Source organism: Naegleria lovaniensis (genome assembly GCF_003324165.1).
Source record: "Naegleria lovaniensis strain ATCC 30569 chromosome Unknown tig006, whole genome shotgun sequence".
In the NCBI taxonomy this organism is placed as follows: Eukaryota; Heterolobosea; class Eutetramitea; order Acrasida; family Naegleriidae; genus Naegleria; species Naegleria lovaniensis.
This window is the reverse complement of record NW_025407828.1, coordinates 639423-666013: the sequence shown is the minus strand read 5'-3', so window position 1 is coordinate 666013 and position 26591 is coordinate 639423. Positions and strand designations below refer to the sequence as shown.

Below are 26591 nucleotides of genomic sequence, written 5' to 3'. Positions count from 1 at the left end.
ACCTCGAAACTGTTAGACCAGTATTTATTTTTGTTGATTAAAATCCTGTTTCAATTTTGAAAGATAGTCTTCTGGCCTTTGATTTCTGTTCTGTCTGTGCTTTTCTCTTGCAGTCTTAAAAATGGCAGAAGGATTAAAGTCGTCTGAGGCCAAATTCACATTGTCTGAGGTGGCCGGTGAAGTGCCGCTTGTTTGTGACAAGGGTGTCGTGGATGGAGAAGCCTCAGTTGTTCCTGATGAAGATGAGCCTAGAACACGACCGCTACCACTGAACTGTTTCTGATCTTGCTGTTGCTGTGGTTGTCTCTTCTCCTGTTGAGCACTTCTTGGTGGTCTTTCTTGTTTTTGCTTTTGTTGGAATTGAGCTACTTGTTGATCGACATTGTTGACCTCTTTCAAAATCTTAAAGTTGGTTCCTCCTTGATTACCCTTCTTATTGATGTTTGAAGTTCCAGCTTGTTGCTTGTTATAAGGTTGCTTTGGCTTTTGCTGATTAGATTGAGCCTTTTCAAAGTTGCCATTATTACCTGTTGTAGGAGTGCTTGGACTTGATTTTGGTAAATCATAATTGTAGTTCGAGGTAGTAAAGTAGTGTTGTTTGGTATATTCCATCTTGGTCTTTGGATCAAAGGATCGTTGTCTGCTGTTGTCATCCCAAATTTTCACATACTTTTTATGATCCAAGTTTGCAAGAGTTTTCAAACTAACAATTCCACCTCTGCTTGTTTGCAAACGAGATCCAAAGGTTGATCCTCCAACAAATTCTTCATCAAAGATGACTTGTCCATTATCTCCATCAATACCAACAAGGATTCCCTTGGTACCAAACGGAGCAGATCCTGATCCACTCATATGCAAGACACGATTTCCCAATGCAAAATCTGCAACATAGAATAGGTTTGGACAAGGATCTTCTGGCTTGTGAACAAGAGATGGGTCAATAACCATGGATTGAGCCACACTAGATGTCTTCTTTTGATTGCAGAATTCAATGGCTGCCTGTTCAATTTCTTTCATGACAGAGACTGGTAGAACGTCTTTTTCAATGTCAATAAATGGTAAAGTATGATATTCTTGAGCTGCAACCCAGTTGGTGATTTCTGCCACCTTCTCTTGGTAATACTTGTCCCGTTCGCTATCTTTCAAATTGCAAGGGAAAAAGTTGTCACATGTGAAAGGAAGATCTGTTCCAAGCTTTTCAATAAAATCAGGGAATTGTTGAGCAAAGTTACCAATAAGAGTAAGAGCCTTATCAGAAAGTTCCCAATCTCCAAATGTTCCTCCCACTGAGAATTTGCTTGAAGAAGGTTTGCTAAATAGGTTGGCAGCAGTGTCAAAGTTAAGGAAGTATCCTTCATCGAGATTTTGTTCATTGTAGTCACACTTGCAAAAACCAACGACTCTCTTGGTTGACTTTTTAGATCTTAACGAAAGACCAAGGTTGTGAGTTAATTTTCCATTTGGAAGCTCAAGTCGAACTGATCCAACAATCAAGCCAAGAGCTTTCTTTGAGATTTGTAGCTTTTTGGCTGCCACATGGAATGGATAGTACTTTTCAGAGGCAAACTTTTCAATGCTCTCTTTTGGATATACAGGCTTGGACTCAGTATCTGAGTAAGGATCAGAAATAGTGACCTTGAGAAGGTTCTTTTCATACCCTGAGACCTTGGCAAGAGACCCATAATTTTGTTCTCCCAAAATCAACACAGTGCTTGACATTGGGTATTCTTTCTCAATCGCTTGAGGTCCAACTTCCATAAACCTTTGATCCAGAGTTGGATGGTATTCCGCTTGTAGCATTAACAAGGACGCAGGATAGGCAAACTCGTCTCTGTGGAATGACTTTTTGATTCCGTGCTTGTCTCTCTTCATTCCTCTGAATAATTTAATAAACACCAACACCTTCACATTTCCAACATCGAGTCCATATCTTCTCAGAAGCACGTTCTTGTGATAGGAGTATTCTTTTCTGAATTGGTCAATGTCTCTCTCGTCATGAGGTTCTCCTTCACTTTTTTCGTCATAGTAACTTGCTCTCTCATCAGCAATACTCGACAAAATACCAATTCTTGGATATGGGTAACCAACATATACTCTCTTTCCAATTAAATTTCTTAAGCTTTGCGCGACTCTGATGGATTCCTGAACCAGGAAATCTTCATCCATGGCCTGGACTTTGGAATATTGAGGAGTCAAATTAACAACTAAGCTTGGCTTTCTGCTTGGTTGACCAAAAAGTACTATACCAACATCTCTCTCCTCGACTTTGGTATGTTTACACTCAAGCACTGGGAATCCTTCCAAATTGTGTTTTCCCATTTTCACTCCCTTACATAATTGCGGAAGGAATTTTTCATACTTGGGCAATTCAATAACTTGTTCTCTCACATGCGAGTCGATCACGCTTGGTAACTCATCGACAATGGTAGTGTTACAAGTCACGCTAATAGATGGATCATAGGTGAATAATAAATTATTTCCAAAAGTGTTTCTCTTTTTCTCAGCATCGCTCAATAGTGACTCGTCAATGGTCTTGATCGCCTCTAATAATCGATTTTCGTCAATGAATGGAAGCAAGGAAACTCCTTCATAGTCATATCGTGTACCTTCACGATCAATCACAAACTGTTGTGGATAAAAGTCAAAAATAGGTGAACTTTGGAGATACAACTTTCGGAAGGGTTCAGGCAGGATTTTAGCACTGCCTTCAGGAAGCACACCCAATAACTGTTCGAATGGACGGAATGGAACACCTGGGTCAGAAAATGAAATTTCATTCGCATACTTGCTCATTTCAACTAATCAGTTGCAATTGGAGCATAGTGGAAAGGATAGAACCACCTCCAAGAAACCAATTGGTTGTAATAGTATTTGAAGACCCAAATCAGTCCTTCGACATACGAGCGTACCACTCTTGAAACCGCTTCCTTATTGCTATAGTCGATATCCATCTTTGTGGCATAGTAAGCCTTGTGCCACATGGTGAAATCAAATTCTCCCTCATTCACTGATTTTAACAAGAGATCGTTCACTTCTTCGACTTCGATAGGAGCTTCATCGTCGTCATCTTCAAGAGGTTCATCAATACCATAAGTACCAGATGTTGGTGCATTAAAGTCCATCAAATTAGAAACTCCAACAACGAGGCCCATGTCTTGCTCAACTTCATCTCCATCATTGGCAAAGAGTTCCTCTTGTTGTTTGAGCTTGCTCTTTAAGGTGTTTGGAGAGAATTCATTTTCAAACGACTCGATTACGGCACTAGCACTGTTAGTGACCCTGCATTCACAGAATCAGCAATTATAGGTTGTACCTCAGCCGGCGTTGCGTCAACGCTCGAGTCGCCTGCAAGTGGAACTTGAGGAACCATTAAGGTATGGGAGCTACCAACAAAACCTTCAGAATCGATGGTCACCAATTTTGCTCTTCTCTTTCTAGCTCTTCTGTTTTCTCTCATTCTATTGTTAAATCGTTGTTGCATCATAGATGCTTCTTGTTCAGCGAGAGATTTCACAAATTGTTCAACACGATCCAAATGCACATCCCCTAGTTCAGTTAAATATCCAGGCAGTTTTGGAAGAACTTTTTTGTAGATTTCAATCATGGTATTGATACTTCCTTCTTTGATATCAAGAGTTGGCATATGAGGAAGAAAATCATTTCCAGTGAAAAAGATGAAAAATACAAAGTCATCCACAATACGTTCCAAGTCGTATGGGAACGGCAAATTTTGGCCAGTTAAGGCTTCTCTAAATTCAAAGTCTAAATATTGTCTTAATGCATATAAATGTAACAAGTGAAATTTTTCAGCGAATGGCTTATTCTTGTCCTTTGAATCTTTCTGTCTAAATTGTTCGAACACATCCTCACGAAGAAGCATAAAGTGAGGCTCGTGAGTGACTAGACCGAGACAAATTAAATCTGCGTCCAAGCCGTACAAACAGTGTCTTTCGTTGGGTAAATAATCGTCTTGCATTTTTCTTCCTCTAATAAAGTTCATGATTTTGTGTTCACCTTCACCTGGAACTTCATGCCCAGATAATATAACTTGACACTTTTGCCATCTAATATCGTTCTTCATCTTGCTGTGAATCATGTATTTCAAATGTTCACTCAATTTAGCCATAAACTCAGTACCAGGAGTGATACAGTTGGAGTCAAACACATTGTCCTTCGGAGCCACAACTTCTCCCTTCTGTTCCAACTTTTTACGTAATTCTTGTTCATCGTGCACTTTTCTGAAACGTCTCGATCGTTGTTGATTCATCTTGGCTCTTGGTGCCACTCCGTCCAATGCCAAGAAGAAATATTTGGCAGGTTTAATCAGTTGAAAAAGTTGGTCAATGTAACGGAAAATCTTGAGTATCATTTCCTTCTCAGTGAGTTGAGATTTAATCTCATCGTCCTTGTGAGTACAGTTGTGAATGATTCCGTTCATATCAAGATACAGATTATCTAACGTGATGATGATGAAATCAACATGATGTTTCAAATAAAAGATTAATTCGCATAAAGATGATACAGAAGCATATTATGCAGATATTATGATGTATGTAAAACGATAATATATGAATAATATACAATGATTGGTTGATAGTGTTGTTAGGATTATAATACTTACCAACTGTAGGAATAGTAGCCTCGGTTAGCGAGGTAACAATACATGGATATCTCTCGGATAACCATTTGAATAGTCTTGGAACTCCCATATCGGATTCAACTAGATGTTATGATCAATAAAAATTATCAAATAATACAACTCTCGTGATACAACTCTAGGGGTAAAAATCTAGATTGATTTGCTCAAGAGGTTTTCTCTTAATAAATAGTAATTTGTATTTAACAAAGTCCTGTTGCTGTCGAAAAATAGAATTTTCGAATTCGCTCACAACAATATTCTGTATGCAAGAACGTCAAGCTTATCACAAGCAACGAAAGTGAATTTTTTTTAATTATTTTAAAAATCAAAAATATCCAATGCCGATTTATAAATGCCCATCACGATCCACAAGCTTCATCATCGCAACTGACGTTGGGAATTGTGAAGCCAGGAATGAACATTCAACTTGGTAGATGCATCATACGAATGATAATGATATATCTATTTTCTGCAAATGATATCGAGTTGTTCGGAATTGTCAATTGTACTTTTACAGAGTTGTGGTGTTGGACAAACAATATTTGGCTTTCCATCAAGATGGCCGTTTTCACTACTGCTGCGAAAACTCAAACAAATAACTCTAGATTCACCGCTTTAAGCGTTGCTTCAGGGAAACACTTATTCCGCAACCACTCAATAGTTAACAGTTTGCAGCACACATCATGATTGGAAATCAACAAACCAATCCCGTCCCGAATGAAGAAGATCATCATCAAGATATAATTTCTGTGGTCGGCGAAGACAATACCACACAACATCGTGAAAAAGCAACAACTTTTCAATCCGATGATCTCACCAGACCCATGCTCTCACATCAGCTTCCAAAACCCTCTCCGTTCCCTTCGTCGAGGAAGAGTTCCATCTTTACTTCAAACAGTTATTACTCAACGAAAGGCAGCACTTCCACATCGGATAAAGGCAAATCCAATCTGTGTCGTTGTGAATGCCCGAAAGGAGTCAGAATTGTACATTGCTTGTTGATTGTGTTTATTGTGCAAGGGGTTTTAGGTTTATTGACGAGTATATTGTTGCTGTACACGAGTGGAAATCAGACCTTGTCACGTGTGTCTCAAAATCAGGCATTTCAAACGCAATTATTCGTGAATATTCATGTTTCAACAATTATTGATACTTCTGAGAGCGTGTTGCAACAAATATACTTGGAGTTGGATTCTGGTTTGGATGTTTACAATTTCACCTCATGGGTCTTACTTTTCAAATATATTCGGGGTTTGTACGTTCCCAGCACTCCGTTAAGCATTCTGCAATTAGGTACTTTTAACGATCATTATATCGGAGTCAATGACATTAATCAAACCTTTTCTGTTTTGGAGTTTCTTAATAACACCAACACCTTGTATCGATATCACAACCATGAGAACGATTTACGTTCAGATCCTCTTGTAGCATCCAATCTACTAAGCACGTCCTATTTTCCATATTTGCCAACAGACAGACCTTGGTTTAGAGCATTTCAAGAAAATGCAAAGGATACTGTTTCACCTCGGTGGTCAGAAATCTTTTTTTCGGTGTATGGTAAACCGAGTATTAACTTGGTAAGTTATTATTAATAATTTTTGAAATTAGAGCGTGACCTGTTTGTTGTAATCGATTCAATGAAACTTGGGTGAATTTTTAAAATCATGACTCGTTGGTGGTTGAAAAAGGCCTTTCCAATTTACATAAAGGCAAATACCACTGCGGTGCGTTTGGGTCTCTCTCAATTGACACCCAACAATTCCATGCTGTGTCGTGATAAATCGTGCTACACATACGACCATTTATATGGAGTGGTGGGAATCTTGTTTTCATTGGAAGGATTGGGGAATTTTTTGAATTCAACCTTGCAACAATATCCTAACCTTAATTATTGCTTCATCATGGATCCAAATGGAGTAATTATTGCCTCCAGTAAGGGTGACACTCAAAACAATACGACTCAAGAATTGGTGGATGTGAACAGGGAAATTTTGGCATACGCTCAACACATTATGCGAAATAATATGACCAACGCCAAGTCAGACACTTTCTTCCTGAATGGAAAGAACATATTTGTTTCCACCATTACCGACAAATATAACCTAATGTGGAGAGTAGTGATTGTGTATAATCAGTCCGATTTTGTGACAGAGTTATTCGCAAGTGGAATTACATCTCTTGTCGTGTATATCATTATCATGGTCGGTGGTACCTTGCTATTGTTTATTCTCGTTCAGGCAATGAATAACCCACTGAGAAATGTGAAAAAAAAGCTAGACAAACTTGTCAAGTTGAAAAACATGAACGAATCAGAAGAGGAGAAACGCAGTGTATTTTCTGACATTTCAGCACTGGAACAAAGCATCTCATCTCTCCGTAGAGGTATCAATACGTTCAGCAAATATGTACATCAGAATTTCATGAAACGAGTGCTTAGTGGTCAATATTTTGCAGAAATTGGCATGGACGTGCAAAATATGACCATTCTCTGTTCTGACCTTGTAAGCTTTACTGAACTCGCTGAGAGTACAGACAGTGAAATATTACTAAGCGTCATGACCGAATATTTTTCTGCCATGACGACAACTTTGGAACATCACCACGGCTTCATTGAGAAGTATGTTGGTGATGGCATTCGAGCGTTGTGGAGCAGCAATACACATAATGGACTTCTCGCGAGAGTGGAACAGCATGAAATTAGAGCTTGCAGAGCAGTGACAGAAATGTTAGAGGTCTTCCATGATCTGAACAAAGCTTGGAAAGAGAAAGGTTATCCTCAACTCGACATGCGAGTGGGAATTAATAGCGGTGAGGTTTATTGTGGTTCCATGGGTTGTTTGAGTAGATTGAGTTTTGGAGGTATGTATTTTTGTGTCACATCCATGTACTCATTTTGTTTAACATTTTGAATATATTTTGGACAATGATATGATCGTTTTGCCCTCGAACAAACACAGTGATTGGCGTCAATGTAAATATTGCTTCCAAGCTAGAACGATTGAATCGAGAATACTCAACCACGGTATTGATTGGAGAAAGTACTTATAACCATGTGAAAGATCATTTTGTTTGCAACTATGTCGATAATATGGAAATTAGTGGAAAAAGCATTGCATTCTACAGCTTGGAATGTAGTAATAAGGAAGCTACTGATTTACAAATCAAAATTTCTCGTGACTTTCTGCTCATTCAACGCTATTCTAGGGAGGGTGATTATGCCTCTGTCATTCGAGTGTGTCAAAATATTCTCAATTTACAAGATTCACCTGTAGCAATGCTCATGCTCTCCAAAGCCAAAGCAAAGCTTTTCAAACCCAAAACTGAATAATTTGCATGCCATTATTAATGTTTATCATTAAATGACGGTGTCACAACATCATCATTGAATAATAGTTCAGGAGGGTTTGAGAAAGCTTTTTTTCTTAATATTATTATTATGACACGTTGAAAATGTCCGTATCCCAAAATTTTGGAAATTGAAATCTTGTGATAAAAATAGAGTGAAAAAAATGTCAGACGATCGTCAAGCATTGTTCAACTTGGCACAATTCATGGCTGGTTTTTCTCATGCCAGCCGAATGAGAGGAAATTCCATGAATAATAATAACAGATCCATGATGATGGACGATGATGATTTTTTTATTCCCGATCACATCATTAATCAAGACCATCACACGAATAGCAACAACAATAATAACGGCCGACAACGAAGAATTATTTTCATGAACTCGGGAAATCCGTTATTAGAGAGTTTAGCCCTCCAAAACAGCATGATGATAAATCCAAGAAATGAATCTGCTGCTCTCAATGATGCCAAACAACTACCACGAGCTCAGAATTTGGCCTATGATGAGGACCCCACGAATTTTGTTGATAATCCCTACTCGAAAGATAAAGTAGTAGATACCAAAATTTTAGATTTGAGAAGATTTGTATAGTGATCGTCATGGTCATCATCATGCCTTTGTGAATATCGTGATCCACACCATTGGATTTCCAAACCCCTGATCGTCAATACTCATTATTTTAATTTATTCTTCCAATTAATCATGAAACAGCCTCAGTCTGACTGTATTCATTATTAATAATAGCATGTTTTAACATTTTAATTGCACGTCTTGCTATTCGAATTGTTATTCATTACGTGGACATGATGACATCAAGTTCACTCACTCCTGACGTCATGGTCCATCCAATAGCACGATTTCTTCGATCGAACCAGATCAAAAAAAAATGATTTCATCCTCCACTGCTACTCGATCGTTTCAAGATCGTGCAGTCGATTTTTCAAAAGACGAGGATGATCATCAACCATCAACAACGGAAGAAAAATATACTCCATTCATTATTGATAACAAACGTATGACATCGGTTCCTGATGAAATTTTGATCGAAATATTTCAATATTCGGGATCAAGTCCTTTCCAAATTGTACGAATTTCTCAGGTCTGTAAGAGTTGGGAAGAAATTGTGAATACGCAATACAGAGTATGGCAATTTGTACCGCTCACCATTTCGGAAAAGATAATTCCTAATGGTAGATCCGAAGAGATTGGACATCTTTTATTGAAATATTTTGATCGATTCAGTCCTGTCTATGTCCACAACAGAAAATATGCTCATATTTACAAGGAATTTGACTTACAATATGAAAAGTTTATCAAACAGAAGGTGTTTTTCAATCAGATCAAAGAGAGCGAGGCCACATCCATGTTAAAAGTCTACAAGAAACCAATCATTGTCTGCAAGAACCAATTTATTGAATTTGTAAAACATGTGAGAAGCGAAAAAGCAAGCGCCAAGCGTCTTAGAAGCGTTCGAGAATGTTTTGATGGATTGGCTCCAAGATTTGAGCACTATTCTCTGTATTCATTGTTAATGATGGCAGGAATTATCACTGTTGATGCCAACATTTCTATTGGATTGTTTGGACGCACACCACCTGAACGAAGGACACTTGATACAGGATTGTGGTGGTTACCATATTCCATGGTACCCATGCACGTATTGGCTGGAATGACATTTTCAATGATTAGCGCCTTATTTGTGAATGAATTGTTCAAATTTAAGAGTCGCTCAGAAACTGGAGTCATACTCATATTCTATGCCATTTGGGGCTTACTCGTTTGGGTTTTTACAGGATTCAAATATCACATGTATAATCTGGCTGGATACCAACTGACGGATTCGCAATCAAAATTCTTCTCCACTACTACAGGTGTTCATATGCTTCCCTTCTATGCCATATTTGCTTTCATGACCATTTTGTGTTACGCTGATTTGTTTCATGGCAAAATTTCACTCAAGAAAACATTTCCCTTCATTTCCAAGACATTTAATTGGCGTGATTTAGACATTCACAAAATTGTACTCATGATTTGTTCGGTTTTGAGTATCATTTCATTGATAGGATTTTCAAGTGGAAATCGTTTGGGACCTTTCTGGAATTTGCTTCCAATGATTGTTTCTGGAATTGGAGGTACACTTTTTGTTACTGCAGATATTGCAAAGAATAGCTTTTTCGATATGGAAGGTTTATTAGGTATGTTCCAACATGTTATTGAATTTATCATTGAACATGTTTATTGAATGTATGGTGTCAATGGTTTTGTAATTTGGATTTTTAAAGCTGGTATGTTACCTGGTGCTGGAGCTATTGGAGTTGCCTTTTTGTCATTGGAAAAGTATTCATTCTACTCATTGGCTCCTGTCACTCTTTCCGTGGGCTCCATTATTGGATATCAAATTTATAAGCATGGAAAGAGATTGTTGACTTATAATTGAGAAGTTTGAATCGTATGTATCAATAAAATTTGTTGTAATATTTACACCACATGAACATTGCATTTTTCACCACCTACTGGACAACTGACACATCTTAAAAAGGCAACCCAGCAAACGTTTCATCAAAAAGAAAGTCAATACTGCCATGGATCGCTCTGTAACGATTATTCTTCTCAATTCGCAAGACCCTCTTCCTCTTACCAATAGGAAGATCCTTCACCTGCTCCGAAAAAAACTTTCCACCAACAATCAACCATGCATTCCTTTCAAATATAATTTCACTCTTAAGGGAACACTTGGAAATGCAACAACCTTCGATTCTTGCTCAACTAACGTCAATGGTATTGATTTTTCATTTCCGAGAGATGTCAAAATTTCGTATCGACATTCGTTGATCGTTGTGAGTGACTTTGGAAATTCCAGAATTGTCCTCTTTGATTTAATGACACGAAAATTTGTAACAAGTATTCCACTTTCATTTCATCCTCAATGTTTAGCATTTGACACCAATGACATGGATTCATTAATTGTCACCTTGAGCTATTGTCATGTGTGTAAATTTCGAATTTTCAATCGAGGTGAGCCAATTGTACGAAAATGGCAAGTTGGAATTTCGAATAACATGATTCACGAAAATGATGAAGAAAATAGAACAACTCCAAATAATCTACCACCATTTACGAACAACTCGAGCAAAACACCAAAATTTTATTATCCAATGGGAGTGGCTGTCATTCCCAAAAGAAACTATGAATCGAGTGACATTTATATTTGTAATAGTGGATACAATCAAATTGAAATACTCAACTCGTTCGATGGCTCTCTTATTCGAAGTATTTCCACGTTGGTGCATCACAGATTGGAAATTCATTCTCAAATTCATGAACCATGGTCCATTGCCGTCTTGTTTTCAAACAAAATGAATCCGAAAATTGTCATTTCTGAATATTGGAATTCGAAGATTAAGATTCTTTCTCCAGCCATCAACAACTCTGATGCCAATCAACATTATTGGGATATCAAAAAAAGTATTTCAATACTTGGCAATGATGAAGAATATACATCCATGCCTGAGAATGATCACAACATGAACTCTCAACAAGGAACAGCTGTATCTTCCAATCAACCTGATTATTTTGTATGTCCCATGGGCCTTTGTGTGGATCGATCGACAGGAAATATTATTGTCAGTGACTCGATGAATCATCGAATCATGGTCTTTCATAAGAGTGGTAAATTCTTGAAAAGTTTTGGATCGTTTGGAATTTTCAATAAGAGTGAGAAATTGTATGCTCCATTTGGAATGTGTGTGAATGAGAGGACAGGTGAACTTTTTGTGGTCGATGAGAATAATCATCGAATTCTAATGTTTGATTGAGGTTATATTAACCGTTCATTGGATAATTGTATTGTTGAATGTTCTGTTTGGAAACAGGTGTTCTTCTCCACACTTTTACCTTTATTTCATGCCTCCGTTTTGAGGGAGCAGTAAAGAGTTGGCTCTTTCGTCACCATATATTGTTAAAATAAAAGAATATTGTAGAGTCATTCACTGCCATGATTGCGTTGGAAAATCCAATGAGCGAAGCGCCAAGTATAATAGCTACACCAGTTACTCGTTCAATACAAGTCCAACCCCTCAAAACATGACTTTCAACCAGTTCATACATCGTAAAAGGTCCACAGTATTTGATAAGGCAAGACATTCTTTTTGATGAAACGTTTTTGCGAATTCTGCTTTGCAATGATAGGAAGAGACCAAGCCATGGAGCGAAAAACGAATATTAGACAAACTCAAGTCAAAAACAAGAAATGCAAAGTCCGTGCAAACCCAATTTTGAGTTTTGAAAAACAGCAAGTATGCTTAGCGACTTATTAAGGACAAAAAAAATATTATCTAGAACCGAAATGAAAGAACAGTTTTTTTCCGATGAAGAACGCGAGCAGAAAAGGCTTGAAGTAAAGGACCGTTTCATCAACAAGAAGTATTTACCTAAACCAAAGATCTATGATTCATTAAATCCATGGTTGAAGCATTTGTATTTGGCCTACGGAGTTACTACCTCAAAAGACCTTAAAGAAACCTCGTCTTGGAAGGAAATACCTTGTCCTCCTCCGTTGGACGAAAATGAGCCGTTGGAAAAAAGAGTAGACCAGACGATGGACATGACTGAGAAACTTCTTTCCATTGTCCAAAGTGAACTGTTGGCGAAACATGCTGAATCCGACAAAATGAGGGCGTTTTTGATAAATGAGGTGGATAAAAATATGAACAAGAAGACAAACGGAAAGAAACATCCAAAGAAAAGTAAGAACAAAGGGCGTGGAACAGTGCGTTCAACCTCAAATACGGTCCAAACATCAACAACAAACGCTGATGCTTCTCAAAAAGCAAGTGTAAATGACACTCCTTCAAGTTGTCCTTTAACAAACAGAGACGTTCAAGAGGGTAAACCAGGTTCAAGCCTTGATGGAAAAACTTTTTGGGTAGAGAAAAGCAACGAAAGCGAAGAAGGAGAGGAAGACAATCGAATAGTTGATTACAAGAACATTTCAAATCAAAAAGAAGCGGAAGAACCTCCTCTTTTTACCAATGCTGTGTTTGGTTCAGAATCTCATGATTTAAAGTCTCTGATTTTGTTGAAATTTGATGAATTAGAGAACAAGATTATCACTTTAGAGAAAAAGATTGATAATGTTCAATACACATTAGAGGAAAAGATTGATACTGTTAACAACAAAATTGATCATCTTGTAGGAGCAAATTATGAAAACTACATTAGACTCAACATCATTCGCAAATTTGACATTCCATTCCAAAGATTCTTCAGTCCTTTAAAATTGTTGAGAAAAGACTATGGCTTGGAGTTTCATAATGCACAGGTTGAGCTTGAGAAGAGAAACTGGAACGACAAAGTAACACTTCTGACTGATCAGCTCTCAAGTGATCCACCGTCTATTGAATTTAATTTTGTAGGAGAGAGAGAAGATGAAAATATAATCATCGAGGCTACAGGGCAAAAAATCACTAAAGAGGAAGTGTGGAAGAAAAAGTTTCTCCAATTGGAACGTCAACTCACTTTCTATCAGCATTGCAAGAAAACATCTGTACACAGAGCTGTTTTAATTTCTCCTTGGGATTGGAAAGAGGTCGATTTTGCAAAGTGTGTTAAAAATTTCAAAACCATGATTCCATTATTAGAAGCACTGCACAGTCAGAACAAATTTTGCTATGAACAAATGAATGACTATCATGAAATTTAGATTATCGTCTATCCCAAATGGCTTGCATCTACCAGATTTAATTTCTTAATAAATTGTCGCCTCATTCATCCTCTAATCAATGCTCGTACTTTCCCCAAATTGGATTTAATGTTCTTGAATGAGGTTTCAAATCGTCATCAAAAAATTCAAGATGTACAGACTGTTCTGTGATAAGTTAGAGTACAACGACTGCACATCCTTAATAGTGTCCAATAAGCTTCAATTCAAATGCTGAGCTGCAAATTTTAAAAGTTCAACCCTGTTTACTCGAATGTGGGCCGTTGTTTAATTATTTGAGAGAACTCTCTACCCGAGTAACTGTTGTCGTTGGATTTACCACACACGAGATGTACAATGTTACGTATAATATTCTGGACATGCAAATATCATTTTACAGTGGAGGCGTGAGTGGGAAATCGAGTAGCGCTTGATACAAGATTCACCAATATTTTTTTATTAAAAAATGTCCAAAACCTCATCTCCCAATATTTATCTCTACAAGAGTATTCATAATTCAGAATTACTCTCGAGAGGGTTTATTGCTCCCCCTTCTCATCAGAATCAACAATCGGCAGCTTTAATGCAATCGGATTTGGGAATTGATTTAAAAAATGATCATGAAATGATTGCCTATGTATTTAGTAATAATTCATCGGGAACCACATCATCCTTTATGGAATATATTAGTGATGTGGCCTTTGATCAATTGGAAGGACAAGTACAAGCACAAAATGAAGCCTCGGGATCTTCACTGGATCCAAATGTAGTTATTCCATTGTTGCGAGAATCATCAAGTCTTATTCGTGTGATTGAAGGAAAAGACCCAACACCGAATCGTATTTTGGATGAACCTATTGATTTGAAACGAGACAATTATGCGAGAGAAGCCTTCACATTACAAGGAGGAACATTTATATTTCCTTCAATTTCTCAGCCAATTCTAGTACCAAAACAACAACCTCAGCCAACACATCTTCCACCACAAACAATGCCATCACCCAATCAACCACTCAATGGTTCAATGAGTCTTGGTAGTAGAGATGTATATCAAAATCAACAACAGCTATTGCGAGGTACAGACATGTCTACCACGCCACCCACGCTGCCACCATCAGCAATTAAAACGACCACAACCATCAAACAAGAACCCATTTCCGATAATATTGTCACTCCTTCTACACCAGCCATAGACATTGAGAAAAATATTATCAGAATACCGAATCAGCAAGCAAGTGTATCGACCCCCATGTCGAGCTCCACGGTTCAGACACCACTCTCAATGGACAGCTCAATAGATCAATATTCTGCCACTGAAGAAGAGTCTGAAAATAGGAAAAAGAGAAAGAAAGAGAAGAAGGAAAAGAAGGAAAAAAAAGAAAAGAAGGATAAGAGCGAAAAGGGAGACAAAGAAGAAAAGAAAAAAAAGAAAAAGGAAAAGAAAGATAAGGATAAGAAGGAAAAGAAGAAGCGGAAAAAAGATGAAGGTGATAAGTCAGCAAGTAGCAGTGGAACCATTATCACCATTCCAATTAATCCTCAATTCCAACATTGATGAGTTTTTTTCATTAATAATTAATTGTTAATGACGTATTGTATAGCTCATAACCTGCTTGATTATTTCTTTACCTTGCACTTTTAAGCTAAACCTATAATGTTGAACTGACCAATAAGAAAAAAATGGAATCATCATCAAATCAGCTTGATCGACTTGCGTTTGATTTATTTGTCAAAATTTTGGAGTGTAATCGGAAAGATGATAATTCCAGTGATCTTCTAAATGATGAGGACAACACCATGGATGATGATAATTTATTATTTAATCTTCATCAAATTAAAACGAAAATTCTTTCCCATAGTCATAGCGTTCATCCACTCTTGGATCAATTATTTAAAAATCTTTTAATTGAAATTGAACAAAACACTCCACATAACAATTCCGAACAACCAAACATTTCCGAACAAGAGGAGCATATTCTTCACTCGTTGGATGAATTGCTGGAAATATCATGGACTCAGCTTCATACAGGTCATTGGTCCGATGTGTGTCCAGAATGGAGAAGTTTATTTGCATTGCTCTGTTTATTACAAGTTGCTTTCAATATTTTCAAGAGATCCAAACATGAGAGTATATTGAATGACAGCAATACGACTGCTCACTTCATGGAACAACTTTTAAAAAAGTGTGATGAAGGCTTAATGATGGGAGATGATATCTATCGACCATATATTCATAATTTTGCAGATTCTATTCATGAATATTTGATTGAAACACTAGGAATTCCTTCTTTAACTGATGAAAATAGTGAACGTACTGATGAAGGACATGAAGAAATCACTTCCAAAAAAAGGAAAGTTTCTCAAGATTTAAGATCTCAAGTCGTTTTCTTATCTCCTCCTGTTAAACCTATACCTGTAGTGGATTTCAATTCTATGAGTGTGATGGAATTTAAAGCGAAATATTTCGACAAGCAATTGCCTTGTATCATTAAGAATGCTGCAACAGAATGGGCTGCGTATAAAAATTGGAGAAATATGGACTATCTATTACAAAAAGCAGCCTATCGAGTGGTTCCTGTGGAAATTGGTGAATTTTATACTTCTGAGGATTGGTCACAACAATTAATGCCATTCCATGAATATATGAAAACCTATGTCTTGCAGGTTGGTGATGAACAAGAATCAATGACGGAAACCACAGGCACTAATAGAAATATTGGCTATCTTGCTCAACATCCTCTATTTGAACAAATTAACGCATTACGTAAAGATATTCAAGAACCCATCTATTGTATGCTAGGAGAGCAAGGTGAAGTGACCTCTGTCAATGCATGGTTTGGTCCATGCAACACCATTTCACCGCTCCATACAGATCCCTATGATAACATACTGGTACAGGTGTGTGGCCATAAATACGTTCGAATTTATCATCCGGACGCCACTCCGAGCTTGTACAAACGAAAGACTGGACTGTTGCAATCGAATACAAGTGAAATTGAAAATATGTTCGTGTTGCATGGACAAGAGAAGGAAAGAGAGCTTTTAATGGAAATGCACCCATTGTTGTCCGAGGCTGAAAATCACTGTTGGGAATGCATACTCAGTGAAGGTGACATGCTATTCATACCTAAACTCTATTGGCATTACATTCAATCATTGTCCATTAGTTTTTCAATAAGTTACTGGTTTATGTGAGTGTTGTGATCCATCAAACTTTGTGGTAGTAGTATGAGTTGTCACACTCTTAGGAAAATACGAAAACAAGCCCAGGGCTGTCCAGAAAACTACAATTCCTCTTCCATTCCAAAGGTTTCCTCGTCGTTCAAATTTTCCAAATCTCTGTCTGCAGATGATCGTCCAGTTTGAAGCAAATCAATATCAATGGTACCTGTTTTGGGATCAAACGCTGCCTTAAATATAGACTCTCGAACGAGTCTGAGAGCTTCCTCAACATCCTCGCGTTGCACCGTCGGTTTCAATTTCATTCTTGCCAAGCTTTCAGATAAACGAATTAAAGATTCCAATTGTCGAGTCGTTGCTGTGATATTCTTTTTGTGAGAGCCGAATTTTCGAAGACCTAAATATCCCTCAATAAGATATGGTTTCACTTCATCCGTAATGACAGGATGTATCTTATTTCGAGCATAGGCAATATATTTCGCCAAAAGATCTTTTGGAATAATATTTGTGGAATAATCAGTGGGCACATCAAAGTGAAGAGAAATAATGTGCTTGGCAAGTTTTTCATCTTGATCTCGGTCAGGTATGTCATGTAAAAGGAAAATTAAATCGAAACGAGACAGGAGAGTGGGTGGAAGTTGAATATTCTCTACAATGGAGAGATTGGAGTTGTATCGTGACTCTTTAGGATTCGCTGCTGCCAATATGGAGGTTCTTGCATTGAGAGTACAGATAATACCAGCCTTAGCAACTGAAACAGTACATTGTTCCATGACTTCGTGCAAAACGGATCGAGTTTGATCTGACATTTTGTCAAACTCGTCAATACAGCAAATACCCAGATCCGATAACACCAAAGCACCACTCTCTAGGACCATGTCGCCAGAATCTGGATCTTTTGTGACGTATGCAGTTAGACCAACAGCTGAACTTCCTTTTCCTGATGTATAAATTCCTCTTGGAGCAATTTTGTGAACTTGAATTAAGAGTTGAGACTTGCTTACACCAGGATCACCACACAGCAAAATGTGAATTTCTCCTCTCAATTGACCATTTGGTATCTTTTTGTTTGTACCTCCAAAGAGCTGACACAGAATACCCTTCTTGACACTACTCATTTCAAAAACACCAGGTGCAATGGAATCTTGCAACATTTGATAAATATTTGGATTTTGTGCCAGTTCTTTGATTTCCGCTTCTTCTTGAGGAGTAATGTTCATTAATTTGGCTAATTGTTCCTCTTCATCGGCTTCTTCAAGAGATGCAGAGTTACTTGTGCTGCCGCTACCACCCGTTGTTGCTCGTGTTAATTCTCCATTCAAGATACTAATTCCAATTTTTTCAAATCCCAAAACATCCAAATAGGTTTTGAAAATATTCTTGACTTTTCGTTGTTTCGAGCTGATACGAATTGGAATGGCTCTATAAATTGCTGTCACTTTAACTCTGTCACCTGGTTTGACACTGTCTGTTAACGAGTCAAAAACACACAAATTCACTGTATGTGGCGTTTCACCTTCTGGAATACTCTCTGGTGTTTCTTGAAGTTTGATCACTTGTTTGTCATAAAATTGACACCGGTTGTGAATGAGTATCCATGACGAGCCTGAACATGTATCACTCGTACACTTGGGTGGTTCTTTCACTCTTCCTTGCGTGAGTGGAACATACTTCGAGGCACTGCATCCCGAGCATTTAAAATAAGCTCCTCTCATGTCCGGAATAATTTCACTCAGTCTTGTAACCATTCCCTGAATTCCAACAAGTCTATCAATATCCGTTGGGTTGAGTGCTCTCATTGGTTTAAATGTATCAAGGTTTACAGTGATGGTAATTGTACATTCCTCTCCCTGGCTCTTGTGCCATTCTTCACTCATCACGACATCAAAAATTGAAATTACCGTCTCGGGATATTGAACCAAAATATGATACAGCTGTTCATCATGTTGTTTCAAACGAGCAACGTCTAATTTAAACGTATTCGTCAAAGAAATGGTTTGTTTCAATTGTTCCGAACTCAATACACATTCCTGTAAAAACTTGGAAAAAGAAGTCTTGATACCGGATGGATCCACGAGTGAGGGTATGACAGGAGCAGCTTGTCCACTTCCACCCAAAGAGCTACGTCCGTATTGAGCCAAGCCTCCAATACTACCTCTTCCGCTGCTACCATGGTGTTCGTGATGATCATCCTCTTCTTCCAGTAAATGATTAAACAATGGTCGGTCCGAGTTGTGCTGCTCTTCTTCCGTATCCGAGAGTGAAATCATTTTTTTATTTTTTGAACAAATTTCAACATTTTATTTTGGCGGGCTTTTGGACAAGCTCTATTAATCGGATTTGGATTTTTCGTTGCTGTTGGTTAGTGTGACCACTCTTCCCATCCACCACCAATAACTCAATGAAAGGAAATAAAACATCATCATGACATGAGCGAGTGTGAAATTCACACCCATAATGTCAAGTGGTGATGCGAAAATGGAAGCACCTGGCATGATTTTCGAAATGAAACAATTGATTGAGAAGGTTGTTGTTGATGATGCTGAGGACTTGGCACTCACGACAAAACGAAGTAAAATCAACATGATGGAACATCTCAATATTTCACATCGTCGTGTGAACTTCCAATCCATTCCTTCATAGATCAATGCAAGGGAAGAAAAGGATAAATAGAGGAGTGCAAATTGAGCGAAATGCAACACATGATGCTCATTCTCCCCAAAAAATCCACTACTATTGTTAGTCAATAATGAAGAGTGGGAAAAATTAGTTTCCAAATGAAACACGCTCAACACAAACAATACCAAGAAATGAAGTGTGGCCATGACCGTTTTCCAAACTCCAATCGATGGATCATACATTTCATTTCGAGAGGGAGGTTCCAAAACTGGTGGACATTCATACATGCTTTGTGTGAATGGATTCCATCCTGGTCCTCGAAATACTACTTGTAATCGATTCCACCAAATAAACCAAAATGGTTTTCCCTTAAATACTTCACATGAAGAGGATGAGGAAATTTCTTTCATGGTTTGCCACATGTACACCAAATGATGTGTCTGAGTGTGAATGGGATTGAATGTAGTGAGAGGACTCGTTAAACCATACACCACATTGGAATAATCACCACGAATGGGATCGGGAGTTTCCATTTCTTGTTCGGCCTCAAACGTTCCATACAATCGATCGAATACAATGAAAATACCTCCATAATTCTTATCGAGACAATATTCATTACGTCCATGATGAACTCTGTGATGAGAAGGAGTATTAAGGAAAAATTCAATGAACGAGGGGAATTTTCGAATGGCTCTGGTATGAAACCAAAATTGAGCCAACGTATTCAAATTCGAATGGAGAGAAAACAAATAAGGGTGAACACCACAGAAAGCTAATGGAAGTGAAAATGGAAAGCCAATAATTTCTTGAATAAATCCTTGTCTGAGAGCTGAAGTGAGATTGTACTCTTCGGACTGAGAACAAAATTTATCCATGGTTGAACCAATTACTACTCCTGGAGTAAAGGACTAGATGATTCTACTTACGCTGTGATGCACATTGTGAGCTGCCCATCCGATATTCCACTATTGGAACACACATTGTCACAATTTTGTTTGGATAGAGAAAATACGAGAATTTCACATGGATGCAGCAACAACGAAATCATGTGAGTACGCATGACATTATTTGAAAGAATTCAAAGTCACTTACCTCATGTAAATATCGATGAGCCCAATAATATTGATGATCCTTAAAAATCAATACAAACCACCAATACCATGAAGTTAATCCCAATTGATCTACACCCTCTTGCAACGCACTTTTACCACCTCCATAAATACAATGATACACAAATGTATAAGGCAATACATGAAAATAATAATTAGTAAATAATTTTCCAGTAATTTGTTGAGTAATTCCACAGGCTAAACTCGAGAAGGTATCATTGAAACGATACAAGGTTCGATTCCACAACACAAAATGACAAAATAATTCCAACAAAATTAAAGTAGCAAAATACGGTAACATGATTTGAACATCCAATTCGGCTAATAAATATTTCACTGCAAGAGACTATGTGATTCCAAACATTGTATTTTGAAACAATGAGTATTTTGATTTTTCCACAAAGAATTAGATGATCGGAAACGTATACGACCATAGATCATCATCATTACAAATTTGGTCAATTTGTGAACATTTTTCAAATAACCCATGATCATTCGTTAGGGTAAATTCCTACCGACATACAAAAAAAGAGAAGAATGAACACTCACCCCATCTGCCGATTGTAGTAACATGAAACCATGATCCACGTGTTGTGAAATGGACGAGTTTGTTTGATTATGAAAGGAAGAGAGTAGTAGTCTGTCGTGTTGCTCTTTCAAATAGTGGTCATCTCTCCACGGTAACCAATGATAGACTGGCCAAGTAATGGTTGAAGCCATTTTTTTCAAGTTGTTGTTTGTTCTTTATTCTTGAAGAGCCTTTGTTTCATGAATCGGGATCTTCGGGGTGTTGCGGACTGGTGAGCCGACCACATAATTTTACAACACCCATTGAGTTTAATTATATTAACCAGTCTGACCCAATTTCTCCTTGACAATATTTTGAGAGATTTCAGAGACTCTGAAATCTTTACAAAAAACTCTCTTGGCTACCAAAAAATGGAACGAAGTGCAACTCATTTCAAGCTTCATCATTGGGATCAAGAAAACCATTCATTATCCGATGACGATAAAGTTCCATACTTTTTGCGATCATCAAAAACGACAATACCCACGGAAGCAAATGATGAATGTAAATTTTGGAGACGAAAGGATATTCTCGTTCCTGGAACGACTATATCTATTAACCCAACCGTTCGGGAGGTGAATTTCTTGGAGATGGCGATGAATGAAGAGAAGGAAACAGTGAGAGGATTGGATTTCCATGTTTCCAAAGAAACCACCGAGCAACATGTTTTGGAAAAAGTTGAAAATACTGATCGTTGCATCTTCATTTCGGAAATATTATCGGAAAGTGAATGTGATGAGCTGGTTGAAATAACTTCACAGCTTGGGTACGAATCACTAGAAAAGGAATATCCAAAGAGTTATCGCAACAATGAGAGAGTATTGGTGATTAGTAAGAAATTGGCAAACATACTTTGGAGTCGAATTAGGTTAGTTGATTAGTAGTGATGATTCACCGTTTTACTTTTATGAAATGTGAACTTCCATTATTTCATTGAAATTGCATGAATGATTATGTCTAATTAGACCATATCTCAAAGCACAAGATTTTAAAGGTGTACGACCATACGGCTTTGATAATAATGGAACGTGGGTTCCATCCTATATCAATGAGTGCCTAAGATTCAATCGTTATTACAAAGACAAAGCGTTCTTCAAGGTTTGTGATTGGTTCTGTGTTTAAAAATTTTGGGAAAATCAATATAACCACTAATAGCCACACCAAGATGCTAAATTTGTAAAGAATGACAATGAACAAAGTATTTTCACCATACTAGTATATCTTGGCAATAGTGCAGCACGAACAACCTTGTTAAAAAAAGTTTCAGATTCAGCAGAAGCACAGCATGACCAAGATGTATCCATTATGAAATTTAAGGAGCTTGCTTCCATTCGATCTCTGAAAGGAGCAGCAGCAATATTCAATCATGATCTATACCATGAGGGTAGTACAGTTTTTCATGGTCATAAACATGTTTTGAGAACTGAACTAGTTTTTCGCAGAATAGACTCAGAAAGTATTTATCGCATGAATTACAAAAAGGACGAACAATATTTGAAAATTAAGAAATTGATCGATGAAAGTGTCCAATTAGAAAAGCAAGGTAAAATTGAACAATCCACAATCAAATACCTGCAAGCTCATGAACTTCACACTGGACAGTCACATTCTATTCATACAAGCAAAGGTAGCTCCGAAAGCTTTATAGAATCTCTATTGCCGTCTGAAATATTTGTGGCTATCTTCAGTTTTTTAATACCTAAAGAAATTTGCAAGACAGTGCTGTACTTAAACAGAAATATGAACGCACATGCAAGAGATCCTGTACTATGGAAGAATTTCTATACAAAACAATGGCCTTCCCTTGTAACAATCACAAGTGCAAAGCCCGGTATTGACAAGTATAGTCTCAACAGACCCCAAACACGAACAATGCAAATTGTGAGCACTGAAAACCAGCTCATTGAAAAATTGGAATCGACATCGCAAGAAGAGGACAACTATAAGGATTGGTATCATATATTTATTTCAAGAGCCAATATGGAAGCTTATTTTTGTCCTGTAATTTTGGACGTTGGGCTTGCTCATTACAGATACGGATTAGCAAAGAATAATTCATTTTGGATGTCATGCTCTCTGTTGGGAAAACCCAATCATCCGCATTTTTACCTTCCTGGCTATGGGTTTGACGACGTATTATGTGGCGATCGGTTTTTATCATCTGCTTTTCACTGTGACAAAATTACGTTATTTTCAAAGAATCGACGTATTCGTTCATTTACTAATTTTTCAATTTTTGTGTATCAATTATATAAGGAAGATCTTCAAGTTAACATTAAGGAACATCCAATTGTAATTATTACACCTCCATCATGGACGGAACAAGACAAGGAGACAATTAAGGATCATTTGGTAGGTAATCATGATTGAGATTTTTTACATCAACTATATTTGACTCTTCTGATGATTTGAATGTTGTAACATGGCATTCACTTAAACTTTGGTCCCATTTGCACAGTTTTCAATTGATGTTCCAGCAATATGTTTCGTGGATCCATGCAAAATGCTTGCACTTTATTATCAACTCGAAACATTTTTACGAATTGACATTGGACCGTCTGGTGTTACTTGCACACCTGTTCTTAACGGAGAAGCTCATAATGATATTTCAACCCACCATATGCCTCAAATTTATGAACACTATTTACAGGCCAAGAAAAATAGAGTTTTCCAAAGTACGACGAACAAATTTTGGCCATATGACTTTTCAGAGTTTGCTATTGTTCCACCTATGAGCAAGTTAGACAATCCCAAAGAATATGAAGAATTTATTGTAAAAACAAATAAGCCAACAGATACCAGATCAGTATTTGCCAAATTTCAACAAACACCACAAGTAGCCCGAGAACAGGTGGAATTGGGAGAATGGTATTATTTCTCAGTGTGTGATTGCGTCGATACAGCAATTGCAAAAATTAGCTCATCGTTTGACAAGGCAACTGCTGACAACATTTTCAGCAATATTCTGTTGACTGGTGGCGGAATTCATATTTATGGCCTTGGTGAGAGATTGAAAAGAAGAATTGTAGAAACTTTGACACCATCGAATGTTCGAGTAACATTTACAACACAAGCATCCATTCGCTTTCCAACGATTTCCAGTGATCTTCGAGTGAAAACTTCAAGACATGGTGGGGATATGGACCTTGTTGGAGGAGCAAAGATATTTACCAGTCTTCACAACTTTAAGCATTATTGTGAATTTAATCCATCTCTTGAAAGTTCGAATTTGGAGGAGTCTCATTAAAATATCAAACAAGTTGGTTGTATTGCAACTCCTTAATATTACTTGACTTTGTACCATCAACAAATCCTGGAAATTTTTTTGTGAATTTTCAAACCAAAATGCGAACACTGAAAAAGTAATCACTCCGTTTGCGTTTGGTCTTTGGCTTTGAGAATTTGCTCATGATGATACTTTATTGGTCCGTGTTGTTGATCGGTTTTCCAACCATGAAAACAACCTTCTGTGTTCAAGACAGATGTCTGATTCATAAAGAGAAATTACCATAATATTCATGGTGGACTCTCTTGGCAAGAAAATTCTCGTTGACATTGAATTTTGTCGTCTACAACTACACGTCCTTTCTGTTAACTATCATCGCCTGATTTTGATTTGGACTTTTTCTTGGATTTGCTTGAAGATCCTTTTTTATCACTTTTTAGTGCATCTCTATGTTGTCTTAAACACTCTTTCAATGCTGGGACTATTGGAAATAATAATCAATTTTCGATCGTGACGAAGCAAAGATTCAGAGTTCCAAGATGTGTGAAATTGAACATGTCTGACAAATATTAACATACCATAATTTTCAAATCCCAACTTTTCCAATGCATTCAGAATATCCTCTCCACCAACTGTTTTCCTCTTCTCTTCCACACATAAATCAGAAGCTTCTCCCGTTACAAAACAAATAAATTCTGTCACACATTCTTGCATGCATTCTTTTGCTTCTTTTGAAATTTTAGCACTCCTATTAAACATTTCTACAGTTTTCTTCATGATTCTCTCAATATTGGCATACGGAAGAAGACGATCCTGTTCCTTAAATTCAAATGGCGGGGCAGTGTCGAGTTGTTGAGCTCCATCCTCGTCATCATCGCCCACTCCAGCCATATTGTGACCAGTGGCCTCATCATCCTCAGAGGTGTGTGCATTAGCTGTTGTTGTTGTTGTGGTGTTGTTATTGTTGTTATTGTTATAGGAGGACGAAGCTGCCATCATGGTTGGATCATTGGCATCATGATTGTTTACTGTTGAAGATAATTCTCCATGATGTTCATGAATTTGTGTAGCTGCCGTTAATAGTATGAGATTATTTGGGTGTGGTGAGGATGGAATATGATGTTGTTGAGAGGTAACAACTTCGGATGTTGAATTTTCAACCATGGTTGTTGTTTCCAAATTCATCATGTTGTTGTTGTTATTATTATTACTAGTAGTATCGGTATGGATTGGATCGGAACTGAAATTATTCGTGTTTAAAAGTGCAATGGAACGATGATATTTGGAAGATGCTTCTAAATCTTCTTCTTCTTCTTGTTCATCCACATATATGAAATGATGATGGTCGTCATGATGATGTGGGTGGTTTGGATGCGAGAGATCAAGAATGGATTCTTCATGATTCTCTTGAGATTGTTGCTGAATAATGCTATTTTGATCATTCATCGGATAGGATTCATGGTTGTGTTCCATCATTTCCGAAGTCTTGAGTGTGAGCAGGAAAATGATTCAATTGTAGGCAATTTTTTTGTAAACTGGTCAACCAAAAATACCAAAAATTTTGATTTATTCGACCTCACAATCGTTCATATTCTCTTCTCTTTCGATGTTTGAAATGTCGATAGGCAACAGATAAGGAAATGGCAACTACAGAGAATAGGAGACCAGATCCAACAATAATGATAACAATGGCCCAACTGTGCCAATAATAATCCATCACACAATTCCAATGATAATTATTCATTCAACCATTCAATGAAAATATACCATTCCATTGTTTGTCATTTTCCATGAACAATCATAACAGAAAAACTCACCTTGGGAGTGGTCCCTCTCGATCCAAATATCCCTGAAATAAATAATAATTCGTTGTTTCTTGTCCTTCTTGACACATGCCTCTTCCTAACACTGCAATATATCCCGTAGAATTGGGTTGTAAATAATCCAAACTAATCGGAACGGTCGGTGATGTTGTAACTGCATCATGATACGTAATATTCGGAATTTCATTTAATTTGAAGAATATGGAAATGGCTTGAACATCGTTCGTGGATGGATCATTCAGCTTGGTAAATCGGAATGAAAGGTAAAATCTCTGAACTCGGACATCTGCTGGAATATCAAAAGAATAATAATCCCATTCACCACAATCCACTGTACCATCTGCATAAATATTCTTATTATTTAATTCTTTAATATCAATGA

The 26591-nt window shown here is 37.4% G+C and overlaps 13 protein-coding genes across 13 annotated transcripts in view; 8 read left to right on the top strand and 5 right to left on the bottom strand.

Moving 5' to 3' along the window:
• Positions 1-24: 24 nt before the first annotated feature.
• C9374_013548 (uncharacterized protein) lies at positions 25-4709 on the bottom strand (the record flags this gene model as incomplete). The annotated part of the gene is made up of 4 exons (XM_044689437.1): positions 25-2784; positions 2910-3212; positions 3314-4455; positions 4622-4709. The coding sequence occupies 4 exons, from the start codon at positions 4707-4709 to the stop codon at positions 25-27; spliced, it is 4293 nt and encodes a 1430-aa protein (XP_044553957.1).
• A 613-nt stretch (positions 4710-5322) lies between these two features.
• On the top strand, positions 5323-7967 carry C9374_013547 (uncharacterized protein; the record flags this gene model as incomplete). The annotated part of the gene is made up of 3 exons (XM_044689435.1): positions 5323-6216; positions 6328-7498; positions 7597-7967. The coding sequence occupies 3 exons, from the start codon at positions 5323-5325 to the stop codon at positions 7965-7967; spliced, it is 2436 nt and encodes an 811-aa protein (XP_044553956.1).
• Positions 7968-8148: 181 nt separating this feature from the next.
• C9374_013546 (uncharacterized protein) lies at positions 8149-8577 on the top strand (the record flags this gene model as incomplete). The annotated part of the gene is made up of 1 exon (XM_044689434.1): positions 8149-8577. The coding sequence occupies one exon, from the start codon at positions 8149-8151 to the stop codon at positions 8575-8577; it is 429 nt and encodes a 142-aa protein (XP_044553955.1).
• Positions 8578-8872: 295 nt separating this feature from the next.
• On the top strand, positions 8873-10423 carry C9374_013545 (uncharacterized protein; the record flags this gene model as incomplete). The annotated part of the gene is made up of 2 exons (XM_044689433.1): positions 8873-10181; positions 10269-10423. 2 exons carry the CDS (start codon positions 8873-8875, stop codon positions 10421-10423), a joined length of 1464 nt encoding a protein of 487 aa, XP_044553954.1.
• Positions 10424-10568: 145 nt separating this feature from the next.
• On the top strand, positions 10569-11801 carry C9374_013544 (uncharacterized protein; the record flags this gene model as incomplete). The annotated part of the gene is made up of 1 exon (XM_044689432.1): positions 10569-11801. The coding sequence occupies one exon, from the start codon at positions 10569-10571 to the stop codon at positions 11799-11801; it is 1233 nt and encodes a 410-aa protein (XP_044553953.1).
• Positions 11802-12331: 530 nt separating this feature from the next.
• C9374_013543 (uncharacterized protein) lies at positions 12332-13687 on the top strand (the record flags this gene model as incomplete). Its single annotated transcript, XM_044689431.1, has 1 exon — positions 12332-13687. The coding sequence occupies one exon, from the start codon at positions 12332-12334 to the stop codon at positions 13685-13687; it is 1356 nt and encodes a 451-aa protein (XP_044553952.1).
• A 463-nt stretch (positions 13688-14150) lies between these two features.
• C9374_013542 (uncharacterized protein) lies at positions 14151-15239 on the top strand (the record flags this gene model as incomplete). The annotated part of the gene is made up of 1 exon (XM_044689430.1): positions 14151-15239. The coding sequence occupies one exon, from the start codon at positions 14151-14153 to the stop codon at positions 15237-15239; it is 1089 nt and encodes a 362-aa protein (XP_044553951.1).
• Positions 15240-15364: 125 nt separating this feature from the next.
• On the top strand, positions 15365-16879 carry C9374_013541 (uncharacterized protein; the record flags this gene model as incomplete). The annotated part of the gene is made up of 1 exon (XM_044689429.1): positions 15365-16879. One exon carries the CDS (start codon positions 15365-15367, stop codon positions 16877-16879), a length of 1515 nt encoding a protein of 504 aa, XP_044553950.1.
• Positions 16880-16968: 89 nt separating this feature from the next.
• C9374_013540 (uncharacterized protein) lies at positions 16969-19134 on the bottom strand (the record flags this gene model as incomplete). The annotated part of the gene is made up of 1 exon (XM_044689428.1): positions 16969-19134. The coding sequence occupies one exon, from the start codon at positions 19132-19134 to the stop codon at positions 16969-16971; it is 2166 nt and encodes a 721-aa protein (XP_044553949.1).
• A 60-nt stretch (positions 19135-19194) lies between these two features.
• Positions 19195-21312, bottom strand: C9374_013539 (uncharacterized protein; the record flags this gene model as incomplete). The annotated part of the gene is made up of 4 exons (XM_044689427.1): positions 19195-20337; positions 20410-20448; positions 20576-20938; positions 21142-21312. 4 exons carry the CDS (start codon positions 21310-21312, stop codon positions 19195-19197), a joined length of 1716 nt encoding a protein of 571 aa, XP_044553948.1.
• A 219-nt stretch (positions 21313-21531) lies between these two features.
• C9374_013538 (uncharacterized protein) lies at positions 21532-24407 on the top strand (the record flags this gene model as incomplete). The annotated part of the gene is made up of 4 exons (XM_044689426.1): positions 21532-22028; positions 22126-22258; positions 22316-23512; positions 23619-24407. 4 exons carry the CDS (start codon positions 21532-21534, stop codon positions 24405-24407), a joined length of 2616 nt encoding a protein of 871 aa, XP_044553947.1.
• Positions 24408-24751: 344 nt separating this feature from the next.
• Positions 24752-25862, bottom strand: C9374_013537 (uncharacterized protein; the record flags this gene model as incomplete). The annotated part of the gene is made up of 2 exons (XM_044689424.1): positions 24752-24867; positions 24965-25862. The coding sequence occupies 2 exons, from the start codon at positions 25860-25862 to the stop codon at positions 24752-24754; spliced, it is 1014 nt and encodes a 337-aa protein (XP_044553946.1).
• Positions 25863-25962: 100 nt separating this feature from the next.
• Positions 25963-26591, bottom strand: part of C9374_013536 (uncharacterized protein) — a gene marked incomplete at both ends in the record, with an annotated part of 1942 nt that continues 1313 nt past the window's right edge. Inside the window, 2 exons of the mRNA XM_044689423.1 lie at positions 25963-26083; positions 26204-26562. Coding sequence (XP_044553945.1) covers positions 25963-26083; positions 26204-26562 — 480 coding nt within the window. The remainder of the gene's footprint in view (positions 26084-26203; positions 26563-26591) is intronic.